This window comes from Sciurus carolinensis, chromosome X (assembly GCF_902686445.1).
Source record: "Sciurus carolinensis chromosome X, mSciCar1.2, whole genome shotgun sequence".
Taxonomy (NCBI): Eukaryota; Metazoa; Chordata; class Mammalia; order Rodentia; family Sciuridae; genus Sciurus; species Sciurus carolinensis.
Genome location: NC_062232.1, coordinates 129,294,272 through 129,311,035, shown reverse-complemented (window position 1 = coordinate 129,311,035; position 16,764 = coordinate 129,294,272). Strand labels below are relative to the sequence as shown.

The following is a 16,764-nucleotide window of genomic DNA, read 5'->3' as shown; positions in this document are numbered from 1 at the left end:
CCCTGGCATGACACCCACCTCCCCGTGCGGACGCTCTTTGACGTGCAGAATCCTTACACTTAGGACAAGACACCGGGTTTGCCTTGTTCTGGAGCCCCTGTGTCACCTCCAGGGTTTTGTTTCCAACTACTCTCCGTTCAAGAGCCCCTCTGCCAAGGACACACTCCGTGTTTCCTTCTTTTGTCCCTCAACAATCTCACAGAGCAGGGTGCTTCTACCTCCAAGGAAGGACTTTTCTCTTCTGACGCTCTTCTGCTTTTCCTCTTGTGGATTCCAGGTTGCTCCTGTATCACCGTTGAAAACAAACGTTCAGGCCAGTGACCCAGGGAGACTCGGCATCCGGGAGGAGAGCCCACTCCAGCAGCAAGCCCTTTGCGGTCCCTGAGGACCGGACACTGCTTTAGGGCAGAACTGCAGGCGCAGTGGTTCTGACAGCCGGGCACCCGCCCTCCCCTGATCACTCCCCGAGCCGCGATGCCGACCCCAACGGACACGGAGTATGTCCTATGCAGTTGGAAAGGCCACCCGTGGCCAGCGAAGGTTTTGTCCAGATCTTGGACTTTGCCAAAATATAAGAGGAGAAGGGTGCTTTCTCTCAAAGTGCAGATCCTCTCTGAAGGGGAACAATTGAGCGTGAAGAGCAAAGACACGAGGGCCCTGAATAAGTCGGACATTGAAGCCCTGGCCACCTCGGCCCGGGCGTGGTCCAGGGCCACCGTGCCATCGGGGGAGAAAAGAAGGTACAGAAGGGCCCTTAGAGTGGCGCTGGAGATTCTGACTGACAAAGCCCGATTGGATCAAGGGAGAAAACCGGACGAACAAGGGACTGCCAAGGTGCCCGCAAAGGTCCCGCCAAAGCCAGCCAGCTCGCGACCTCCCAGAAAGCATGGGAAAGGCAAAGGGCGCTTCTGGAGACGTCCCGGGCAAAGGGGACACCCGGGATCCCTTTCGGCCGGCTCACAGAAGAGGCGTGACCTGCACGGTGAGAAGGCCCCGGTGCACAGGGTGCACACAGCCAGCGGCCGGTCTCCAGCCGAAATGCAAGCGAACGCATCGAAAGGCGCCCGCGTGCTCCCGCTTTGCCTGCCGCCTTCAGGAGGTGACCTTGAGGAAGAGGGCGTGGAAGAGGCGGGCCCCTCCGTCGGGGAGGATGTGTGGGCGAAAGAGGAACAGCGGGCTGGGTCACCGCCGGCGAGACTCATCGCCGCCGCCACCGCCGCCGCCGCCGTGCCCGAAGCTCAGCACCCAGAGGAGGGCGACACCTGCCCAGCGAGCCAGGCTGCTTCCCAGGAGAGCGCTGCCTTCGCGGAGAAGGCGGAGGGCCCCGTCGAGGGTGCCTCGAAGCCGGCCTCGGCAGGGGCGGCAGCGTCCTCCACCTGCCCTACCCTGCGCCTGCGTCGTGCCCTCCGTCTCGCCCACGCGGAAAGGACGCTCCGGGCGCCAGACGCGAAGAAAGGACTGCAGGGACGTCCGTGCCGCGCGCGCCCCAAGGCGATGGACGCCGTGGCCACCACCGAGAGGGCTGGCGGTCGACGAGCGGGAAGAGCTGCACAAGGGGCCGTGGCACCGGAGCCCTGCCCGATCAAAAGAGGGATGATGGTCTGGTTCAAGTTTCAGGACCACCCGTTTTGGCCCGCAGTGGTCAAGAGCGTCTGCAAAACGCAGAAGACGGCCAGGGTGCTCCTGATCGAGGCGAACCTGCGCCGGGAACGGAGCGGCATTCGGGTCCCTCTGCACAGACTGAAGCACCTGGATTGCGAGGAGAAGGAGAAGCTCCTGAAGAGAGCCAGCAAAGCGTACCGGCAGAGCGTGAACTGGTGCTTGTCGCTGATTGCCCACTACAGAGAGCGGGTCGGCCGGGGCTCTTTCGTGGGCTCCTTCCTGGACTACTACACGGCCGACGCCAGCTACCCCATCCGGAAGGCCGTCCAAGAGGGGGACCTGGAGGTTGATTTTCCAAAGGTGAATTATGCCGACCTGGAGGATTCCGAGGAGGAGACCTCGGCGGGCGTGGGCGGGAGGAGGCCCTGCAGGAAGCTGCTCCCCGACCGCATGAAGGCCGCCCGGGACCGAGCCAACCAGAAGCTGGTGGACTTCATCGTGAAGAGGAGGGGCGCCGACCACCACCTCCTGGACATCGTGAAGGGCAGGAAGCAGTCCAGGTGGCTGACGTCCTTTCTGAGTGCCAACCGGTACGTGATCTGCATCGAGACCTACCTGGAGGATGAGGATCAGCTGGACGTGGTCGTCAAGCATCTGCAAGAAATCTACCAGCAGACAGACCAGGCCGTGCTGGCTCTGATAAGAGGAGAGAAAGTGAGATTTCTTCTGGAGGTCCTTCTGCCAGAAGCAATCATTTGCTCCATCGCCGCGCTGGACGGACTCGACCTCAAGGGAGCCGAGGAGAAGTACCTGCGAGGGCCGCCCGTGCGTCGCCGCGAGAAGGAACTGTTTGACAAGGATATCTTGAAGCAGGTGAGGAAGAGATCGGAAAAAGCGAGAAAGGAGGTGAGGCCTCTTCCCGAGCCCGGCGCCTCGGCAGGGGCCTCCTCCTCTCCCTAAGCCATCGCCACGCCTGTCTGTGTGAAAGAAGCGCCTCACCCCTCTCTAGGCAGGCAAATATGATTCGCACGTCCCAGACTCTGGGGATGTGCACTCCAAATGGTGGATCCATCTCTCGCCTTGGCGGATGCCACCTTTGGCCACGTTTCTTGTCCCTGAACCTCTGGCCCGCTATTTGGCTGGAAGGCTGAGACGCCCCTTTGGAGACAGAGTTGCCAGAGGAAAATACCACTGCTCCTCGTGACCCTTCTTCCCACCGACGCCACTTGATATTTTCATACAGGACGCACACCAGCCTCACGGGCAAAGGCACCGGCTTCAGCTGTTCGGCCACACTAACTTGGGAAACTTCATGCGTCTTTTCACAGAAACAGCCACTGGATTTTTCACGCTTCCAGAGACACGTGGATGCACATATGCGTGGAGCTCCTTCTCCACATGATCCCCAAACTTTCCCTGCTACGCCTGTTTGCTTCTTGAACGATAGATAGCCCCGGGAGCCGGGCCAATGGCAGAGATGCTTTCCCCTGTGATATCATTACCTTCTGACGCTGCTTCAGAAGCCATTCTGGAAGTCGAACCAAGCACAGAGTTACCGGATCACCAGCACACAGTCCTCTGGGCACGGGTGAAATCCTGGCACCCAAGGACCCTTTTTGTCTCGTGGCTCCTTGCACAGGAGCGTTGACTCGGGGCATCCGTGAAATTCCACCCCTGGCGGCTGGGAGCCGCCCTTCTTCACGGGCTGAGGGGCAGCAGCTTCCTGAAGCACACAGGCCTCAGGCCCCCTCCCATCGCTGGCAGCGGCTGGATCCTCCTCACGTGGCCATCCGTCCCCAGGTAGACTGCAGCTAGTCATTCTGTGCACGGGCCAGCCACTGCGCACCTGGGAAAGGGGCCCATCTGCTGAGGATGAGCTTCAGGACAGAAAGCACTTTGCTCTGGATCCCACCTGCCCTGGAACGGAGACGTTTGTCTCAAGGCGTATCCCCTGACTTGCTCACGGGTCAGCAGGCTCCCACGGCAGAAATGCAGACTGGGTCAGTCCTTCCAGGCTGCTGGCACAGTGCCAGTACCGGGGCTGCCAAGTTGCAAACGGAAGATAGAAACAGCCTCTGCTCGGCTCCACCTGGCCATCGTCCAAATGTAATTAAACATACACCCTCGAAAGATGTGTGCAAGCCCACAAACTCTGATACTATCTTGAAGCCAAACGCCTTTCTGAGAATACACGTGAGAAAAACCAGTTCACGTTGAAAACCTGACATGAGTAAAGCATTGCGGGTTGACGGGATCCTGAGTGGGTTGGTAGCTGTTGGAGGAAGTCCCCTGTTCTCCTGAGGCTATGCCGTGTGCTCCCCTGGCAGGTGCTTTTGTCAGACTTGCAAGGTGGCTGTCTGGAGTCACAGTTAAACCGTCGTGTCTTTCCCCTCCGACCCCTGCTGCGCCACGCTTGAAATTGTACCACAGCTCAGATGGAGCACCCACGAAAGCGCATAAGCACACTCACCACAAAATGATACCGTGGAAGTCATCATGGTGGCTATTGTCGTTTTGAAGGCTCATTGTGAATTCCCGGCTCATTCCGAATAAATGTCACGTTTATGGTTGACGTTGCATAATTTGAGATGTGGCCCTTCCAAATCATACAGGTGTCAGGCCTGCCCTACCTCTCTGTGGACTCTGCCTGACAGAGAGCAGCCTCCTGGGGCCCCCAAGACCCTTGGGCTCCCGGGAATCATAGGCTTCGGCCCTCTGTGCAGACCCCTTCACCCAGACAGCACACTCTAGCTTCTGCATGACCCTGTCTCTCTCCAAGGCAAACTTACCACCCAGCTGCAGCTTTCTGCTGGGGCCATGTTAGCATCTGGGTTCTAATATTTCCCTTTACTTTCCCTCATTCCCAAGTCAGGAGAGCAAGTGAGCTGTGACTTGAGACTCTGCTCCAAAGGTAGACTTACTTCAGGTGCCGTAGGAAGGGACGGGAGTCTTGTGACCCAAGTGACGACCTCCCTTTTGAGGGACAGGGATGTGCTACTTCATCCTGTTGGCGAGAAGTAGTCACCAGCCGCACGGGCTGCCTGCCTTCATTTGAATCCAGAGGCCCACCTTTCCCCGTGTTTCTCAGGTGGTGGATTTCTGTGGGTTGGGGTGAAGGGAGGGGAGCTGGTCTCTCTTGGTCTCTCTCACATTCATTTGCAACTGGCACATTTATCCAGGAGAGGTGCTCATGTCTCAAGTGAGCTCCTGTTCTCTTCTTTGAGTCAGGGTCCCTGCTGGATCTCCATCACTGGTGGGTTTGTGTGATGCCGTAGTCCCACCTGTCACCCATCATAAACCCCTATGTTTAGGGGATGGTTCCTCCTCCAGTCGTGAGGCACACTGCTGAAGGCCAGGCCCGGCACTAATGGCCGTTTGGCAGTGCTGCAGAGAGACGGTGTGCGCTGCGCACACAGGTCTCCACTTCCGTGTGGGGAACTGACGAGGGCGGAGTGGAGCCCTGAGACCTAGAAAGCAGATGAGCAGGAGAATTTGGAGCACCCAGAACCCCCCCCCCCCAAGCCGTCACCCTGGCATGGGCAATCCCCTATTCCTTGCGAATTGGGGAGCAACTTACCTACTCCTGTCGGCCACAAAGACCATCTCTAAGGGAGCCACCTGGAGAGATGTTGCTCGTCTTGGGCGGCATCCGTCCTGTTGACTGCCCCTGCTGTGGGACTCACGACTAGGGTAAAGCGTGAGCGGGTAAGATCACAGCCCATCACAGCAGGGGAGGGAAGTGCAGTTCCTGTGTGGGCGGGAGATGCCTTCCCCTGGGTTGAACCGCAGGGCCTGGCTGAAACGTTCTTCTGTGAACGAGAGAAGGCGTGTGGGGATGGATTTGGGGGATGCCAAACCAAGGCACGGTATAGAATATCATTCCGTGTAGGGGAGGACTTGTTGGCTCACAAGCACAGAGTTGTGACAGGGTTTCTGTGACCCAGGGGAGACCTACATGCAGCTTCAAACCTGCACAACAACAGCCAGGGAAGAAGATGGTGGCACTGGAGTTGGCTTTAACAATGGGGTAGAATATTAGATATGATTTGTTATGTGAGACCAGAGGTCCTACTGCACAATTCTTCTGTCCTTGGAGATCGGCGATGACACTGCCAGAACAAATAACATCTTGGTGTGGTGGCAATGGCATCACTGAGAAGTACACTGTTTACTCTTTTCTGATGGAAAATAACATTAGGGTGGATTGTGAAAGAGTAGAAGGGTCAGACACATTCTTATTAAGACCTAATTCATCTTAGAATAATGAAATTAATGCTTAATGTCTCGTGTGGGACCAAATGAGTAGTCATAGTCAGCCCTATACACAAGTTACATTAATAGCTGAAGTGAAAGTGCTGAATTACTACTGCAGTTTCCCCAGGGATGAATTCCTATTTCTGGTTTCTTAATTAGTTCTATAAGGAATTAGTGGGACCTAAGTAACTAGTTTATTAGATGAGTATTGATATCTAGGAAATTAGGTTGAATAAAGGAAGTTGAAAAACAATGTTCTCAACTCTAAATTATTATCACTTCTTGGAATAATATATTAATACTATAGGTAAATCCTTGTACCCATATTACTAGTTATCTAGAAAGTCTTAGAAAATAGATGTTATGTATTGTAGAAATAATATGTTAACTCTAATCATAATCATTGTTACCTATGTAACTATTTTACTATCCCTAACTTGATCTACTTGTTAAACACAGGTAATGGAAAAGCAGATACTTCTCATCCAAATTCCTGGCATATTGTTAGTACTAGAGTCAGAATCATTCAAGTAGGGTTTATATAAGGATATCTAATTTTAATTAGAATTACTAAAGACAGGAAGCTGAAAATATCTATCTCCTAAGCTAAATTCTTATTACTTTAATATTGACTCAGTCATATAGATTAGTGTTACCTATGAAGCTCACAAGAGTTGAATATATGTAACTAGAGCTATATATGTGAATACATGAGGTTGAAAATGCCTTCTTCCCAACAAAATTCTCCTAATTCTTGTTGAAATAATGAATTAAAGTTCTACATGATTTGTATGACCTAGATATCTATTTAACCATACATGCTAGGGATAATCTGAATAACAATGTAAAGCACCAATAGCTGAAATATTAGTTTTCTCACATATATCTTGTTTGATGATATGTAAGTACCATGCAGGCATATGAATACCAAGGGTCTCATTTAAGCTGATATAACAATAGCTTCAATAAATCTGTGAAATGGGGCTGAATATCAACTCACTTTCTAGTCATTGGAATGTTTTATGTTGTTGAAATGATGATTGGTCATCACAGAGGGGAAGAGATATTTAGGTAAACAGCACATAATAGACAGCTAGAAAAAAAAGGGGAAGCCAGAGAGTAGAAACCATATTGTTTAAAATATTGCATGTTTTTCTTATTGAATAATTGAGTCAGCTCTATGCAACTAATTTTCTTGACTGGCTATATAATAACAAATATAGATAACTGAGGTAATTAACTGAAACCTGGAGTTTTAAAATCAGGGTATTCTCAACTCCACCATTTTCTCCATGACCTAGCTCATTGCATCTGTTCACAACTAACCCTATCCATGGGACTGAGAGAAATGTTGACAGAAGTCTGTAGCATTTTTCTGGCTTGCCCTTCCCTTCAATATTTTCAGGACTGGCAAGTTTCCTCAAAACTCCCTACTCTGCTTCTAAGAGTACCTCCTAATTTCTAGCCATGAACTTTCAGGGAACACCAACTTTCAGAGCACAGTTTGGGTCTGAATCTCTCAGGTTCATGATCAGATTTGTTGGGCTATGAGGCTTCCATTTCCCAGGCTCCACCATCTCTACTATTCTAGAGGTCCTGGTGCTTGTCAAGCTATTGCTTCTCAGTCCATTATGATGGAAGGAACCACAGCTTGGGAGGCATGCTTCCTAGTTATTATCTTGGTTTTGTTAATGGCCAGCCACAGTTACTTGCCACTCAGGCAAGTATCTGACAGTGTACTTTGTTAAGAAGTATCTAAATGCATCAAAGCTTGTGATGCAGCCCCAGATCCCATGAACAGCTGCTTTTGCAAGCACTTAAACATACCCAAAGAGAACCTGGATTTCCTTGTCAATTGTCTCTGGACCTCCAGGTCAGTCTCCCTGGGCTTCTGTCCCCTCATAGTTTGAAACCAAACCTATAAACTAGGCTGTGGAGTTAAGCTTTTAGGAACTCTGGAAGGGTGCAGAGCAAGTCACATGCCTTGCTGGGCTGGCCATGGACTGATGGGGTAAATGGTTCTTGGGTGAAGGGGCGATGGAAAACAGTTCTTCTAATTAGGCACAATCCTTAATTTAAAAACGAACATTGTAATAAGTAATGGGGAAATAAAAGAGTGTCAAGACTGAAATGAGGCTCCCTACCCCCTCCCCAGGTACTTCCACCTGGAGCCCGAGAGCAGGGGCAAACATATACCTTCTGCCACACAGAGCCTTCTCCAAGTCCAGAGCATTTCCAGAGGACAACTTTTTGTTATCTGATTTAGGCATTTGCTACATCTTCAGATGGAAACAATCCTATCCCACCACCCCAGGCAGGCCTAAGATCACAAAAACCAAGGATGCAGCCCCCATCCCCACTCTCATATACTTCAAGAGATGGCCGATACTCGCACTAGGACATTTTATATAAGGCCTATGACTTCCTGCTATGGTCTGAATGTTTGTTTTCCCTTACAATTCATATGTTGAAACCTAATCCCCAATGTGATGGTTATTTGGAGATGGGGCCTTTAGGGTGTGATTGGGTCTTGAGGGTGAGTCATCATGATGCAATTTGTGCCCTCATACGAAGAGACATGAGAGAGCGTGCTTCCTCTCTTTTTGTAGTCCCCCATATGAGAATTTGAGAAGATGGGAAACCAGGAAATGGGTGTTCACCAGACACCAGATCTGCTTGTGTCCTGATCCCAGATTTCCCAGCATCTGGAACCATAAGAAATAAATGTGTGCCGATTATGCCAGTCAGTCTATGGTATATTTGTTACAGCAACCCAAGCTGACTAAGACACAGCTGGTAACCATTCCCAGGGACCTACATTTTTCTTCCTTTTGTGTATGTATGAGGAGTGGTAGGTAGGCTTCCCATTCTAACATGTGGTGTCAGAACACTGATCTGAGTAAGAACGATCTACCAGATCAAAGGTCACATTAGGGAGGTAGGGGGCATAGATATCCACACCAGAGAAATGTGTAGGGTCTATAGAGGCTGGGTGTGTGGGTACTTTCAAGGCCCACTAGTGTGATAGACAGAATGACATCCCCTGCCAGGATGTCCACATGCTCATCCCAGGAACCTGTGAATGTTACCCCATGTGGTAGAGGGGAATTTTCAGATGTTATTAAAAATTTTTCTTGGATTATCCATGTGGAAGTATTATTATCACAAAGATTCTTATAATAGGAAGGTAGGGTCGGAGTAATAGTAAATATGATGATGGAAGCAAAGTCAGAGAGTAATTTGCAAATGCCACACCCTTGACTTACAAGTTGTAAGAAGAGGCCATGAGCCAAGGAATGCAAGTAGTCTCTGGAATCTAGAAAAGACAAGGAAATGGATTCTACCTCCAGAAAGAACACAGCTCTGCTGATTTTAGCCTAGTGAGATCCATGTTAAACTCTGACTTCTAAAACTATGAGAGAATAAATTTGTGTTATTCAAGCCACTGAGTGTGTGGTGACTTGGTACGGCAGCCCTTCGGAAGCTAATATGACTAGTAACAGGATAGTCTAGTTAATAAGAACAGGATGTAGCCTGGAAGCTTGAGTGTTGATGGTGGGCCAGCAAGGGCTGGGAGGACTCATAGGCACTGAGACAAAGTCTGTCACTGGAGCTAACCAGGACAGATAGGGTGACAACCAGGTTCCCAGGAACAAGGCAAGAGTCAAGAGACTAGGTTCCTTCTGACCTGGCTTTGAACCCAAGTTCCTTCACTTATTAGTCATGTGGCTTTGGCAATTTATTACATCATTCTGAACACTGATTTCCTCATCTATAAAATAGGAATGAGGGTACCATCTGAGGCAGAGTCCTTAGGAAGAATAAATGAGAAAAATTCCCATATGCTTGGTACAGTGTGTGACACATAGATGTACCTAAGAAAAGAGATTAAGATACTTTGGCTTTCAGTAGCAAGAAAGAGAAAGCCCACTTCCCAGTAGTCCCAACAATATGGAAGCTCTGTTATCTCACATCACCTGAAGTCCTGAGGCAGGAGCTCTAGGATTATTAAAACAGTCGCCCTTGTAGGTCATTAGTAGCCAGGCTCTTTCCATCCATTCCAACCATTAATTCCAACCATTAATGAGTCATCTGTGTCCTGATTAGCTTCCTTCATGGTGAAGACACAAGTGCTATAGTACTTTGTAACACATAGTTGTCAGCAAGGAATAAGAACTCCTCCTCTAATACCTTTCCTGTGCCTCACATCTCTAGGCCTAATCCGATCCTTGGCAAGAGCAATGGGGAATCTACCTTCTGACACCTAACATGATCCCAGACTCCCCTGAGAACCACTGGCCTTGTGAATCACTTGAGCACAATTGGGGTTCTCTGATGAAGGAAAGAGAACAGATGTTTGGGTGGTTTAGCATATCTACTACATATAGAAAAAAAGTGGTAAATATTTTTTCTCAGAATGCAAGAAGGGAAATATGGGACTGGTTGTCTAAGAAGCATAGAGATGATAATTTGTGTTCCCCCTTTCTTATTTTTCTTCTTGGAAATAGGGTAAGAGCTGAATAAAACAAAACCAAAGGAAAATTCACTTGGGAAACTCCTGCAGAATCAAAAGAGAGTATCATGCACATGTATTTTCTACATTAAGATTTTTAAGGCTATATTGGGCATTGATACAGTATGTATTCTGATGGTTGAACAGCAAAATTGTCCTGGGACCCTTGTTAAAGTATATTTCTGAGAGTGGGCCTAACCCTGGAGATTCTAATTTGGTAGCTTGGGAATGGTCCCAGGAATCTGCATTTTTATTAAGCCTCTCCAAGTAAGTCTGAAGCACCAGATAAGTTGAGAAGTACTAGCATCTCTTACCAAACCTGACAGATCCAAAGGTAGGGGACACTCCTGTTCTCCTGTCAGTCATTACCCTATAGGCTCTCTCAACATTGAAGTAACTTGGCAAGTTTTTGAATGCAGGCATCAGTCCCATTTCCCAGCTCTCACCTGCAACACAGCACTGGCACTTCCTTGGCAAACTCAGGTATGTCTGAATTCTGGCAATGAAAACCTGGTAGGGGGCCAAAGTGAAGCATGAACTCAGAAGGAAAAACAGGAGCCACCAGGAGAACCACAGTTGCTAAGGTGTTCTGTTGACACTTGGATATGGAGAAAACAACTGATTGCCTTGGACACCAAGTAAAAGAGAGATCCAACTTGGCATTGAACACAGAAGAATTTATTCAAAGGGTAAATTTTTTATGTATGTTAAATTTGATCTCTTTGTGTTCAACTTGGTAAGAATAAATGTGGAATAAAAGAAATTTGGTATACCATTTGACTATTACTTAGATATGGAACAAAGACAGAGCAATGAACTGTATTACAATCCCCAACCTCTAATTTGGTGCCTTAATATAAACTGACTTAAAACTTTGCCGTGAACCAAAGAATTCCCTATAAATTTTTCCAGACTCTTCCAAATGTTTAATGTTACACATATTATGTGACTTTAAACATTTGAAAAATTCTAGACCAGAGGACTCCACATAACCTTCTAACGTGTTTCTCTTTCCCTCTCCCCCTCTATCCAGAGTTCTCAGCATTCCCTACTGCCCCTTTTCACACTATACAACCCTACCCACTGTCAGCATCACTCTAGCTGTGTTCCCTTCTGGTGTCTGTCACCTTGGGCCTTTTCTAGAGGCCCAGAAATAAATAATAACAATAATAACTACACATGAGATCATCATGCTCTGAAAATTTCCAACTGAGTCTTTTGTAAATATTTAAACAATACTTTTAATACTCAACATTTATACTTAAATTCATCTTTGATTTCAAAGCCCCAACAAGATTTAATCCTGGATTTCCTCTAAATTACAGGGGAGAGAGATATACTTGGAATGGTGTCCTACCCACATAGCATTGAAGTCAATCCTAAGCAACATTTCCTACAACCACATCCCAGGGTGAGAAGGAATGTTGAAGTTTCCTCGGCTGTAATTCCTACAGGGAAGACCTCATAGAGCACTTCTGCTCATTTATAGGCTTTCTCTAGAGTGAATACTTTGCTGCTGAACCAAGTCTGAGGATTCACTGAAGGAATTACAACATCCCTAGGACTCTTCTTTGGAATGAGTTTTCTGATGATGTGTGAAGGAAGAATTCCAGCTGAAGCCTTTCTCACACTGTTTACATTTATAGGGCTTCCCTCCAGTATGCGTCCTTAGATGCTTTGAAAGGTGTGAGCTTTGGCTGAAGGCCTTCCCACATTCTTTACATTTGTGGGGTTTCTCTCCAGTGTGAATTCCACGATGTTCCATAAAGTGTGCACTTCTGCTAAAGGCTTTCCCACATTCTGTGCATTCATAGGACTTCTCCCCTGTATGTGTTCTCTGATGCTGAACCAGCCCTGAGGGGCCACTGAAGGCTTTTCCACAGTTACCACATCTGTAGGGTTTCTCTCCAGTGTGGACAAAGAGATGCCTAGAGAGGGACGAGGTGTCCGTGAAGGCCTTGCCACATTCATCACATTTATAGGGTCTCTCCCCAGTGTGGGTCCTGCGGTGCTGGGTCAGGTGCGTGCTGTGGCGGAAGGCCTTCCAGCACTCTCCACACTTGTGGGGCTTCTCCTCGGTGTGGATGCGCATGTGCTGGGTCAGGTGCGTGCTCTTGGTAAAGGCCTTCCAGCACTCGTGGCACTCGTAGGGCTTCTCGCCTGTGTGAGACCTCAGATGCTGCTTAAGGGATGAGCTCTTGCTGAAGGCCTTCCCACACTCTGGACAGCCATAGGGCTTCTCTCCAGTGTGCGTGCGCAGGTGCTTCATGAGGGATGAGCTCTGGGTGAAGGCTTTCCCACAGAGGTTGCACTCGTACGGCTTCTCTCCAGTGTGGATGCGTTGGTGGTCGATGAGAGATGTGCTTTCCCACATTCATTACACCCATACAGCCTCTCCCCAATGTGGATGCGAAGAGTCAGGTGTATGCCCTGGCCAAAGGCTTTGCCGCACTCTTTGCACCGGGAGGGCTTTTCTCCGGTGTGAGCTGTCTGGTGGTGGATGAGTGACGAGCTCTGGCTGAAGGCCTTCTCACACTCGCTGCACTGAAAAGGCTTCTCCCCCGTGTGAAACCTCAGGTGTTTGATCAGGGATGAGCTCTGGCTGAAGGCCTTCCCGCACCCGGGGCAGGCATATGGTTTCTCTCCCATGTGAATTCTCTTGTGTTGAACGAGCCCCGAGAGGCCGCTGAAGCCTTTCCCGCAGTCGGAACACTTACAGGGTTTCTCTCCCGTGTGAATCAGCACGTGACGAGTGAGGGAGGAGGCATCTTTAAAGGCCTTCCTGCACTCCCGGCACTCGTAGGGCCTCTCTCCTGTGTGGGTCCTGCGGTGCTGGGTCAGGTGCGTGCTGCGGCGGAAGGCCTTCCCACACTCGCCACGGGTGTAGGGCTTCTCCCGGTGTGGATGCGCATGTGCTGGGTCAGGTGTGTGCTCTTGGTGAAGGACACCCTGCACTCGTGGCACTCATAGGGCTTCTCACCGGCGTGGATTCTCTGGTGGTCAATGAGCAAGGAGCTCTGGCTGAAGGCCTTCCCACACTCACTACATTTAAAGGGCTTCTCTCCTGTGTGAGACCTCTGATGCTTTTTAAGTGAAGAGCTCTGGCTGAAGGCCTTCCCACAGACCTTGCATGTAAAGGGTTTGTCTCCAGTGTGACTTTCCTGATGGCCAAAGAAGGTGGAATGGTCCTGGAAGGAGTTCCCTTTTCGGGTACACTGCCAAGGTTTCTTTTCCATAAAGAAGCCCTGCTGAGTAATCAGGTCTAAATTTGGGCCTAGGCTCCCTACATGTGGGTCATATGTCCTAAGACTTTCTTGTGTAGGAATTCCTGGCTGTGAAACCAGGACGACTGGAGGCTGAAGCGTCCTTGGAAATCACTGCATTCATTGAGGCTGTCCTCCCTGGAATTTCTCTTGGGCATTATTCCTGTTTGTCTGGGAAATCTCACTAAGTGGCCCTCATACCCCCAGGTCTCACACAACATAGAGTCCCAGGGACTCTTCCCTGCCATTCTCTCTATCAGTGTTCCCTGGAATGAACCGTCTTCAGAAATGTCCTGCTGGAAAGTTGATTCCTAGCCTCAGGTCTTGTTCCCCAATCTGAAAGAAAATACAAAAGGGGAAATTGGACCAGGACCATGGGATGGAAACCTGGCCCCAACGGCATTCATGACATCAACAACCCTCAGAGTTGGCTGTGCTGTTTCAAGAGAGGATGAGAACAAGGAGAGGTGAACAGGCAGGCTGATGATCAGGTGACACAAATGGTACATGAGAAATGATCACCCAGAAGGGTCTGGAGAAGACAGAGAGCAGCTGGGAAAGAGAGGCACAGGAAAGGCGGCAGAGAAGGAAGATATGAGGAACAATAGATAATGATCCAAGAGTTCATTCTGGGACTGGGAGACATAACAAAATCCCTTCTGCATTGTCATCTCTATTTGCTTGGTTTATCTAATGGCCTCTTGGCTGGGTTCCTTAACTCCATTCCAGTCAACCCTGCATATTGTCAGGGTAGAAAACTAAAAACTCAGGCATAGAAGCAGAATCTTCATGCCTTATTTTAGTTGATAGTTAGCTTTTTCTGAAAAAGGAGTACACAAAAAGCAGAAAGATGCTATGGTTTAGCTGATAAAGATTGTGAACATTGTTTACAATGGTAGAATGGTGATTTCTTTGCAAAAAATTACTTTTGAAATGTGTTTTACTGCCAATTAATCAAATTGATGAAGAATTTCCTTTGAAGGAACTCAGGAAGAAAACACACTGATAAGTCAAACACTTTGGTGGACAAGATATGTGACACAGAGAAATACCATCCAGTTACTTTCAAGTGATAAGATAGGATATAAGCTGTTCAAGACATAACTTAAGGCTTCAGCTGCCTGTACACTAATACATAAAGTAAGGGGACAATGAAATTGTTTATATGAATGAGGTCTGACAGGACTGCACTTTTGCTCAGAAGGATTCAGAAATACATTGTGGCAACAGAATGGAAACCCTGGAGATGTGAAAGTGACAGAAGCATCAGAACAAAGTTGTCAACTTAATTTTGAATTACTTACAGTAGGAAAAGGGAACAAACTTCATAACTGCATAGAGTCAAGCCCTCTGCCCCCAACACCAGCTTTATCAACCTTCTACCATCCTACCACCTACTCCAGCTTTTGAAGGTGACCTTTGTCTCTTAGGAACTACCAAACTCTGTGTAACTCTCTTCTAAGGTGCATCACTGCCTACTTAAAAGCTCTGTTAGATTCATCAATAAACTCACAATATTTAAGCAGGTAAATATGCTCAATAATTCTTTTAATGAATAAAAATGTTCTGAGAAAGTAGGTAAAAGATCTAAAAGGGAACATACTGCCTAAGGAATGGGAGAGTCTACAGAGCTCTGAATATTCCCATGAAAATGGAGATTATGTACCTAGGGATTCAGTTTGGTTACACTGCAGGTGTTCTTATGAACAATGCTGTAACAAAGACATGTGCAAAGGAGAAAAGAATAGCACAGCACTAACATTAAATGTAGCATGTAACTCAGTTTCTCTTCCTTGGCCACCAAGGTATCATTCCCTTCTGGTTTTCTCCCCACCTCCAAGCAGCTCCTTTTCAGGTGATTTCCCATTAGACCAACCTACACTTCTTCCTCTTATCCTCTGTCTCATGGAGTTATGTGCACAAATACATACACACTGACTTCTCCCAACTTTCTCTCTCCATCCCGTCATTGACTAAAGACTCATGCATGTTTTTCCACTTGAACATCTAATTAGACATCCCAAACCTAACATGATCAAAACCAAAAACTTTTCTTATTCCTCAACCCTATGTTTCCCACACCTTCCTCATCTCTGTTATGTCAACTCTGTCCTTCCAGTAGTTCAGATCAAAAAACTGTCAAGCAAATCTGTTAGTTCTATTTTCAGAATATCTCCAGAATCTGACTACATTTCACTGCCTCCAGGACTACCTCCCTGATCCGAGTCACCATCACCTCTCCTGGAGTATTGCAATAGCGTCTAAACTGGTGGTCCTGATTCTGTTTTATGCCAGCCACATCCTCAAACCCCTACCACTTACACACCTTCCTTGTGGCAGAACTGGTAGACCAAGAGATCCTCTTAAAACATCATGATAAATCAATCATTGGTCAAAAATACTCCAGGAACTGGTCCTCAACCCCAACTGAAAGACCAGGTCTTTCCAGTGTTGCTCACAGCTCATTACATCATGGCCCTTATCTCTTTCTGTCTCACCTGTGCTCCCTCTCATTCAGTCCTTCCTACTGGACTCATTGATTTACTCTAATATATCAGATACCCTCCATCTTCAGGGGTTTTGCCTGGAACCTTATGCAATATAGGCTTTGCTGTTAAAATGCTGTTATGAACCAGTTTTTGAAGTCCTGTGTAGGGACAGGAAAGCTACTCTTATTAAGTAGCTGGTTAAGTTCAAAGTCCAACCACATCAACCACATCTCACATTCTCGACCACTCTTCTCTTCCCCTAATTGTCCTGATGCCAGGAACCAGATAACTAGGGAGAGCCTTTATGTCCCGGAACCTGAGAAATTATTCAAATTAGCCAATCCACATGGAACCCAGAAAACCTAGCCACCCCACTTGCCATCAGTATGCTGCCCCTATAGCTCCAACTTACTGTTAACCTGTCCCCAGGTTTTACATTCTGTATAGCCCTGCATGGCAGCTTTCTGTCATTAGGATTCATAAGTAACCAGGGTTCTACCATTTGTCTAGGCCAGTGTCCCACCATCAAAAGAAATATTTAAGTCTGATAAAACACTCTCTTCCCTTGGAAAGGTCCATAATTTGCTCTCTTAACCCCTTCAGATACTTTCTTGCTGAGGCTTTCTCTGATTGCACATCCCCA

The 16,764-nt window shown here is 48.0% G+C and overlaps 2 protein-coding genes across 2 annotated transcripts; one reads left to right on the top strand and one right to left on the bottom strand.

Annotated features, from left to right (window-relative positions):
• Positions 1-474: 474 nt before the first annotated feature.
• Positions 475-2,562, top strand: LOC124971697 (PWWP domain-containing DNA repair factor 3B-like). The gene has a single exon (XM_047535347.1). It carries the CDS (start codon positions 475-477, stop codon positions 2,560-2,562), a length of 2,088 nt encoding a protein of 695 aa, XP_047391303.1.
• A 9,103-nt stretch (positions 2,563-11,665) lies between these two features.
• On the bottom strand, positions 11,666-13,605 carry LOC124971696 (zinc finger protein 420-like). Its single transcript, XM_047535346.1, is given in 3 exon segments — positions 11,666-12,720; positions 12,786-13,263; positions 13,266-13,605. Coding segments are annotated over 3 exon segments (1,611 nt in total). The 3' UTR covers positions 11,666-11,927.
• Positions 13,606-16,764: the final 3,159 nt, after the last annotated feature.

What these genes read in the sequence shown, in the direction of transcription:
- LOC124971697 (XM_047535347.1), top strand. Translation starts at nt 475, where the DNA reads ATGCCGACCCCAACGGACACGGAGTATGTCCTATGCAGTTGGAAAGGC.